Consider the following 9,683-nt stretch of genomic DNA (forward strand, 5'->3'; position numbering starts at 1 on the left):
GACCGAGGGTGGTGAGCACACAATGCAATATACATATGGCATATTATAAAATTGTACACCTAAAACATATAATGTTATGAACCAATAAATTTAATTTAAAACTATGTTAATATATAGTCATAGAAAATTAAGCAAAGTGATACAGTTGCAGCAAAGACCTCAGTCGATCAGAGTTGGGATGGCCCCCATATGGAGGCAACGGAGCAGGGGCCTTTGTTCCTCGATGTGGACCAGTCCCTGACTGCAGCCTGCTCCCAGGAAGGGGCATCACAGGATCATCTGGAAAGGGGGTGGCAGTGCAGCACAGACTCCTCTAGAAAGGATAGACCTCCTACTGCAGGAAAGGCAAGAAAATCATCCCTAATGCAAAAGAACACGTTCAATATCTACCACAAACAACTTTATTCAAAAAAAGAAATAGAGATTTTAAGTTTATATAAAGGACCTGAGAAAAATGGTAGAAAATAACTAAAGTTAATATTCATTAAGAACCAAGATAAAAGCCCTAACCGGTTTGGCTCAGTGGATAGAGCATTGGCCTGCGGACTGAAAGGTCCCAGGTTCGATTCCAGTCAAGGACATGTACCTTGGTTGCGGGCACATCCCCAGTGGGAGGTGTGCAGGAGGCGGCTGATCGATGTTTCTCTCTCATGGATATTTCTGACTCCCTCTCCCTCTCCCTTCCTCTCTGTAAAAAATCAATACAATATATTAAAAAAAGAACAAAGATAAAATATATTTAAATAATGACAATAAAATAGATCATCATGTCAAATATTTGTTATACTTTGTGAATTTTTAGATTGTTGCATGTCTTACAATGAAATCAAAGACATGTGGATTTGTCATCATGTATTTGGTGTCCTTACCCTTCATGATAAATGGTTAAATTAAATATTAAATTATATGCATAATATATATAATGATATAATATCCTAAGTTTGGGATATTAATAAATTATTTTTCCCTAAATTCTTTTCAATTTCAACAAAAAGCATCCACTCCAGTCCCCTTGGACAGAAAATGTCCAAGAAATCAAAGAGTTTGCCATGCTTTAGTCGCAGAAAGGAAATGAATGAATCTGGAAAGGGGGTATTCAGTGACGTGAGATGATCATAGAGAGAGAGGAGCAGCAACCAGGTTATGAGGATTGTTATCCAGAGAGAAATTGTTGAATTTTATTCAATGGGGTGAAGTTTTTCTCAAGCTGGCTTATAGGAGCTGATGAGTGAGTTTTGAGGAATATTGTGGGCCTCTTTTTAAACAATCATTATTAAAAGTTGAATTAGTTCAATTACAATTAAATCGTATGGGAAACAAAGGTAATCGATACTCAAAGATCACCACTTCCTAAATTACTTTGCTGTCGTTTCCTATGGTCACATTAGCTATTTTGCATATACTGTGTCTAATGGTGGGAAAGAAATACAATGGAGTGCTGCTGCACACATCTTTCCGACTGCACTTGCAATGACATCACCCTGGTATCTTGAAATGGGTGGCAGATTTGAAACAAAGGAAATTGATAAGGTAATCACTACGAAGCAGAGATTTTTATCCCCGGAGAGCTGGTTGTTCAACATTTATCAACAATTAGTTTCATCGTAATTAAAATAAGAAAATGTTTTTTTTTAATATTCTATTTGAAATAAAAAAATAAATAATGTTAGCAACACAGAGGCATAATTAAATTCATGTTTTGTTTGCTTGGTTTTTTTTTGTTTGTTTCATTTTAAAAATAATTCTGGCTAATACGGGGAGAATAGAATTGGAGGAAGCAAGGGAGACTGTAAGGAGACTAGGTAGCGGGATTGTATTATAGTCAGATAAGGGTCGATGTGGATCTCAATGACGCAAAAGAGAATGAATCAGAAATAAGACAAATATTGTTGTCATACTTCAGGAAGAGGGAAGGGTCGAGCATGACTGTAATATTCTGGCTTGAACAATGGGGGCCTGATTGTACAATTTACCATGACCATAAAAACTAGAGGAAGAAGGAATAATATAGAGCTGATGACAGGAGTGGGACAAAAATAGTGCCATTTTGCACATGTGAAGTTTGAGATGTGTCTTAAATATCTAACTTACATAGCCAGCCTGGTTGCTCTCTGTGGAGCGCCATCCCAGGGAGTTCAGGGAACTTTGAACACATTGAGGGCCATGGGACTGCCCGCGATCACCAAGGACAGAGGGTGACAAAAGAGTAAACGTTCTAGGCCAGTGTCTTTAGGAAGGCTGACATTTCACACTTCCGCTTTTCACTTGACATTGCAGAATGCTCTAAAGCATTGCTACCAGTTCATTTTCTGTGGACAAAATAAAACAAGATCTAAATGTCACGATCCCTGTTTTACTTTGATGGGCTTTAGCCATATCCTAGGTCACTCTCTTCCTTTCAATTCTAGTTTGTTTCAGAATTCCTCAATAGTAAGAGGGTTTTTCCCTAGACAGGGGACATAGCTGCAAAGAGGGATAATTCAGTGATTCAGTGACAAAATCCAATGAGGGATGATGTAAAAACAACATGAGGAAAACAATAAACCACTTTGATAACAATCATGGTGATTATTCTTTTAAGTTTCTTCTTTGTAGAAGAATCCACGCCAGGGTTCTATAATCATTGTCACCTATAATTGACTCCCTTGATTCCTATTTTCTTTTAACAAGTCTCCTACCTTCTCCAGTTCCTTGGACTATATATACAAACTAGAGGCCCGGTGCATGAATTCGTGCACGGGTGGGGTCCCTTGGCCTGGCCAGCAATAGGGGCTGATTGGGGCCGCAGGAGATTGGCTGGGGAAAAGGGCCATGGGAGGTTGGCCAGGGGATAGGGCTGTGGAAGGTTGGCTGTGGGAGCACACTGATCGCCAGGGAGCAGGTCCTGCGTTGAGTGACTGCCCTTGGTGGTCAGTACGCATCAAAGCGACCAGTCGACCGGTCGTTCAGTCGTTTGGTTGCTTAGGCTTTTATATATATAGATGACCAGCAAGCATTAGGTAAATTTTCCAGCATAAGACATCCCTGCCAGAAGTCAGTAATAGTCAAGCAGACAACACAGACTTCAAACATTTAGAAAATATACTGTAAAAAATATATTCTGGTATTCTTATATTTGAAAACCTTGAGGATTTCATATTTTACTTTATGTCTGTCACAGATACAAATGTCAAGATGTTAATTTCGAAAACAGATCCAAAGCCTACTACCTACGCCAGAGCCCAGTGTGAGTGATCAAATCATATACGAAAAATGAACATCAGCTGATGAAACTTCCTATTTGAAGCAAATACAGATATTATCATTTGCAATAGTAAACATATGAAAAGATCTATGTATCCTGCACATAACTAACCTGTGTGGTTTTGAATTCTAAGTTATTTTAAGTAGTCTAAGTGTGTAAAATAAAACCCCTAAAAACAAATGAGTTTGGGGCGGGCGGACTGGAGTCGGTCTGAGTTGGCCGAAGCTGTTGCCATGACAAGCGTTTCCTTAAGAAAGCTCCGCCGTTGAGACCATCCGAGCTGGGGAGTGAGGGGGAAGGCGCGAACTTCCTGGGGAACCATCCTTCTGAGGAAAGCAGGACCGGGGGCACCCGCCCAGCTCCCCCGCAGTATTTGCTTCCAGGAACCTAAGGTCCTTCCCAGCGAAGACCGGCCCACACCCGGGCCGCTGCAAAAAAAGAAAGGCAAGAGAGCAAGCCGGCATCTCTAGCGTGGCTGCTCATTGGGGAGACCAGTGGTCACCCCCTCCATACCCTGTCCATGGAACCCCGGAGGGAGAGTGCTGCCTCCAGAAGCCTGGATCTTTACTAGAAAGAAAGAGAGAGATCCAGTTGTCATTGGTCCCCAGGGAGCCCTCCTCTTCTCCTGCTGCCTCTCTACCATCGCAGTTCCTGGTTGTTGCTAAGGTTGCCTCCATGGTAACAAGCGCATGCTGTTTACACTTCCATCTGGGCAAGCTGTTCTGAGCTAGGAACCTACCTACCCTGGACGACCACGGTCTATCACCACCTGGGGACACCAAACATCGTGACACATGGTCCAGCTTTCACTCAGTTCCCCCGTCCTCTTCCTCTTCTTGCTGCCAAGCTTCCTAAGGAAAAAGGACCAAGACAGAGCCCATCAGTTTCCTCACTGGGCTCCCACAGAAGCAAGGAACAGGAAGTAGGCAGAGAAGCAAGAGACCCTGATCAGTTGAAGGGGAGCTCCACATTTGCTCTGACGGAGGGTGTCTGAAGGGCTTGGAAACAGCAGGCAAAATGACAAACACTACAGAACATGCCTTGCCCGCCAACTCGACGGCTGAGAGCCGTGAAAAGGAATTTGGCTGCACAGTCATGGAGCTCAGGAAGCTCATGGAGCTGCGTTCGACGGATGCTCTGATCCAGATCAATGACCACCATGGAGGTGTAATGAATCTCTGCAGTAAACTGAGAACCGACCCTGTGGAAGGTCTATCCGGGAGCCCAGCCGATCTGGAAAAACGTAAACAAGTGTTTGGACAGAACTTAATCCCCGCCAAAAAGGCCAAGACCTTCTTAGAATTAGTGTGGGAAGCCCTTCAAGATGTCACCCTCATCATCCTGGAGATCGCAGCCATCATCTCCCTGGTCCTGTCCTTCTATCGTCCCCATGGTGAAGAAAATGAACAGTGTGGTCTACCTATCAATAGCCCAGAGGACGAAGGGGAGTCAGAAGCTGGCTGGATCGAGGGGGCAGCCATTCTGTTCTCGGTGATCATCGTGGTGCTCGTGACGGCCTTCAATGATTGGAGCAAAGAGAAGCAGTTCAGAGGGCTGCAAAATCACATTGAAAAGGAACAGAAATTCTCCATTATTCGAAATGGTCACATCATCCAGCTCCCTGTGGCTGATATCGTGGTGGGTGATATTGCCCAAATCAAATACGGTGACCTGCTGCCTGCAGATGGGATCCTGATCCAGGGGAATGATCTCAAGATTGACGAGAGCTCTCTGACTGGGGAATCGGACCATGTCAAGAAATCCTTAGAAAGAGACCCCATGTTGCTCTCAGGGACCCATGTCATGGAAGGTTCTGGCCGGATGTTAGTGACTGCTGTGGGTGTCAACTCCAAGACTGGAATCATCTTTACCCTCTCGGGGGCCAGTGAGGAAGAAGATGAGGAGAAGAAGAAGAAAGGTAAAAAACAAAGAGTCCCCGAAAATTGCAACAAAGCAAAGGCTCCGGATGGGGTAGCCCTAGAAATCCAGCCACTCAACAGCCAGGAAGGCATCGACAATGAGGGAAAGGAGAAGAAGGTGGTCAAGCTGCCCAAGAAGAAGTCGGTGCTGCAGGGCAAGCTGACGTGCTTGGCTGTCCAGATCGGGAAAGCTGGTCTAATCATGTCTGCTGTCACCGTTCTCATCCTGATTCTGTACTTTGTGATTGACAACTTCGTGATACAGCGCAAGCCATGGCTAGCCGAGTGCACCCCCATCTACATCCAGTACTTTGTCAAGTTCTTCATCATCGGTATCACTGTACTAGTGGTGGCTGTGCCGGAGGGGCTGCCACTGGCTGTCACCATTTCACTGGCCTACGCTGTGAAGAAAATGATGAAAGACAATAACCTGGTGCGGCACCTGGATGCTTGTGAGACCATGGGCAATGCCACTGCCATTTGCTCTGACAAGACAGGCACGTTGACCATGAACCGCATGACTGTGGTACAAGCTTACATCGGAAATACCCATTACCGTCAGATCCCAAGCCCTGATGTCTTGGTGCCTAAGGTCCTGGACCTTCTTGTCAATGGCATTTCTATCAACAGTGCCTACACCTCCAAGATCCTGCCTCCGGAGAAGGAGGGGGGCCTGCCACGGCAGGTGGGCAACATGACAGAGTGCTCGCTGCTGGGCTTTGTCATCAACCTGAAGCAGGACTACCACGCCGTGCGCAGCGAGGTGCCCGAGGAGAAGTTCTACAAGGTGTATACCTTCAACTCGGCGCGCAAGTCCATGAGCACGGTCATCCAGAAGCCTGGCGGCGGCTACCGCATGTACAGCAAGGGCGCCTCCGAGATCATTCTGCGCAAGTGTAATCGCATCCTGGACAAGAACGGAGAAGCAGTGCCGTTCAAGAGTAAGGACCAAGATGAGGTAGTGCGCACTGTCATCGAGCCCATGGCCAGTGAGGGACTCCGGACCATCTGCTTAGCTTATCGAGATTTCAATGATGTAGAGCCCCCGTGGGACCATGAGAGCGAAATCCTCACTGAACTGACCTGCATCGCAGTGGTGGGCATTGAGGACCCTGTGCGCCCAGAGGTCCCAGACGCTATTGCCAAATGCAGACGAGCTGGCATTACTGTCAGAATGGTGACAGGGGACAACATCAACACAGCCCGGGCCATTGCCACCAAATGTGGCATCATAGCACCTGGGGACGATTTCCTGTGCTTGGAAGGGAAAGAGTTCAACCGACTCATCTGCAACGAGAAGGGCGAGGTAGAGCAAGAAAAGCTGGACAAGATCTGGCCTAAGCTTCGAGTCCTGGCACGATCTTCCCCCACGGACAAGCACACGCTGGTGAAAGGCATCATTGACAGCACGGTTGGGGAACAGCGACAGGTGGTGGCAGTCACAGGTGATGGCACCAATGACGGGCCGGCTCTGAAGAAAGCGGACGTGGGTTTTGCGATGGGTATTGCAGGCACAGATGTGGCAAAGGAGGCATCAGACATCATCATAACAGATGACAACTTTACCAGCATTGTGAAGGCAGTGATGTGGGGACGAAACGTCTACGACAGTATCTCCAAGTTCTTGCAGTTCCAGCTCACTGTCAATGTGGTGGCCGTGACTGTGGCCTTCGCTGGAGCCTGCATCACTCAGGACTCCCCGTTGAAAGCTGTGCAGATGCTGTGGGTGAATCTAATCATGGACACGTTTGCCTCACTGGCCCTGGCCACAGAGCCCCCCACCGATTCTTTGTTGAAGCGTCGCCCCTATGGCCGAAATAAGCCTCTGATCTCACGGACTCTGATGAAGAACATCTTGGGCCACGCGGTCTATCAGCTCACAATCATCTTTTTCCTTGTCTTTGCCGGTGAGAAATTCTTTGACATTGATAGTGGGAGGAACGCGCCTCTACATTCCCCACCCAGCCAGCACTACACCATTGTTTTCAACACTTTTGTGCTGATGCAGCTCTTCAATGAAATCAACTCACGCAAGATCCACGGAGAGAGGAATGTCTTTGGAGGCATCTTCCGTAATCTCATCTTTTGTGCTGTGGTTCTGGGCACATTCATCAGCCAGATTATCATCGTGGAATTTGGGGGTAAGCCTTTCAGCTGTACGAAGCTCAGCCTGTCGCAGTGGTTTTGGTGTCTCTTCATTGGCATCGGAGAACTGCTGTGGGGCCAGGTCATCTCCACAATACCTACCCAATCCCTGAAGTTCCTGAAGGAGGCCGGGCATGGCACTGCCAAAGAGGAGATCACCAGAGATACAGAGGGACTAGATGAAATTGACCACTCGGAGATGGAGCTACGCCGAGGCCAGATCCTCTGGTTCCGGGGTCTGAACCGTATCCAGACTCAGATCAGAGTGGTCAAAGCATTCCATAGTTCCCTCCATGAAAGCATCCAGACACCCAAGAACCAAAACTACATCCACAACTTCATGACCCACCCTGAATTCGCCATAGATGAGGAGGGGCCACGAACACTTCTGGATGAGCAAGAGGAGAAAAGTTTTGAAAAGGTTCCTAAGTCTGGGACTAGGGTGCTCCTGTTGGATGGTGAGGTCACTCCATCCGCCAACACAAACAACAATGCCGTGGATTGCAGCCAGGTGCAAATTGTTCCCTCCTACCCTGACAGCCCTCTACATAGCCTGGAGACATCAGTTTGAACTTCATTCTCGGCCTCCCATTCTTGCTTTTTCTATTTCTCCCATCTATACGATGATGATGGGACTTTTTGCTGTCATGTCAGCTGCTCCCAAGTATGTGTGAGCCCTACCTGACCACGAAAGGCAAGAGAACATACCTAAGGATTTCAACTTAAACTTGAGTTGGAGTTTGTAGCAGGACCTAGTCAAACCCCTGCCGGGTAGTGAAGAGTAAAACCTACTCCTTGAGTGTATCAGTTGTCATTTTTAAAGAAATGATACGATCTTCTTAGCATTCATTCCAACCGAATTCTTCCCCAGTATTCATGCTTTTGTTGTCATCTCCTGACTTCTGGATTTTACCTTATGAGTCTGTGTCATTTATAACCTCAGTTGAGGGTTCAGAAAGACAAATATTCTCAAATGAAATGTGTGGGAAGCAGGAATGGAATGTATGGAATTAGCCTATAGAGTGATTGTTTTTAAAATTGTTTTCCCATTTTGAAAGCTTATACCTAAGCCCTGTAGCTCTTTCTACCCTTCCAGTCAAACTTCTCCACTCTCTTAACTATTGTCTTCCTTACCTACACTTTTTTTTTTAAGTTGTGATGATTAAGAAAGTGGAAAGGACATGGCTGAATTAAGTCAAATTTGACCATTCTTCCTTCTGGCCCCTATGGAACCGTTGATTTAGTTCTAGAGGCAGATAGGTTTTCTTTGCTAACAGGGTCTTTTGAAGCAATTGAAAGCTGGTAAGAATGTGTTCTTGCTGTTATCGGTTACACTTCTACACTTGTCAGGTATTTGTGGTGTCTATGTGCTAGGGAGATCAACCTTGACCATGAAGCTTGCACATGTGTGGTATGTAGTTTTTACCATCACCCTGAGATTTCTTGTATTTCTAAAGTGGTGGTAAATGAGTCTGTTGAGATGGCCCTATCTCCTAACTGAGCTTTGGTATCAAGGACCAGGAGCTGGCATGTCTAGGACCAGACAGACCATGAAAGCCAACTCTGATGGAGTCCTGGGGTGGTCACTGCTGCTTTCAAAACCATCTGCCAAGGCTCTTCCAGGGCAGGACCTGGTTATTGGGGGAGTGAGTGTTGAGAAGCCTTGGGAGAGGCCTAAGGGCCATCTAGGATCTGAGCTTGAGTCCCAGCTTTGATATTCCCGTCAGTTGTCTAACTCTACTCTTTGCTGTGTTCCCTAACTTGTCCTGTCTCTGAAAAGGTCCCAACCTTCCTCAAATACTTTGATTTTGAAAATATGAATCCAGAGTGGGAGGCTCCAGTGACATTTTGCTGACTAAAGGAGCAAAAGTCCCACCCTGCAGAGCTCCCCTCCGTCCTCCCCACCTTCCCCTCTTGTGCCCCACTCAAGCCCCTCTCCAGAGCGTACTCGGCTGCTGCACAATCAAGCCCTGTGCCTTCTTTCCCTGAACAGTGCCCAAAGCATCCCCTCTCACCTGCCTCTCAGGAGCTGGGGACTTCACTAGGAGCTCTTTAAGTGTTCCTTCATGGGACAAGGTGGAGCCACATTGGCAGCAGCTCCATTTTATCTCCGAGCAGGGGGTTCTCTCGTGTCTGCCAATTCCCTCCTCCCATTGGATAGCTGGGGAAGCCTGCCCCTCTTTGCAGCGCCATGGGAGAAGGGAGAAGGGCTTGAGGCTCTTGTGAACTGCCAGATGTCCATCCGTGAGAGGAAGGGCACCCAAACCTGTCTTCTCCAGCCTTTTCTTCTGGCTGCCACCCCCTCTCCCGCTTTCACCTGAGCTGGCCAAGGCAGGAAGAGGAAAGAAACATGCTCCCTACACATCCCGTTATTA

General features: G+C 46.8%; 1 protein-coding gene across 1 annotated transcript; it reads left to right on the plus strand.

The window, feature by feature from the left end:
* The first annotated feature begins 4,030 nt into the window (after positions 1 to 4,030).
* LOC102424413 (plasma membrane calcium-transporting ATPase 4-like) lies at positions 4,031 to 7,879 on the plus strand. The gene has a single exon (XM_023757932.1). The coding sequence runs from the start codon at positions 4,262 to 4,264 to the stop codon at positions 7,877 to 7,879; it is 3,618 nt and encodes a 1,205-aa protein (XP_023613700.1). The 5' UTR covers positions 4,031 to 4,261.
* The last annotated feature ends 1,804 nt before the right edge of the window (positions 7,880 to 9,683 follow it).

The sequence above is a fragment of the Myotis lucifugus genome, unplaced genomic scaffold, assembly GCF_000147115.1.
Source record: "Myotis lucifugus unplaced genomic scaffold, Myoluc2.0 scaffold_118, whole genome shotgun sequence".
Taxonomy (NCBI): domain Eukaryota; kingdom Metazoa; phylum Chordata; class Mammalia; order Chiroptera; family Vespertilionidae; genus Myotis; species Myotis lucifugus.

Bases quoted from the DNA above. Each gene is read 5' to 3' on its own strand.
- LOC102424413 (XM_023757932.1), top strand. From the start codon at position 4,262: ATGACAAACACTACAGAACATGCCTTGCCCGCCAACTCGACGGCTGAG.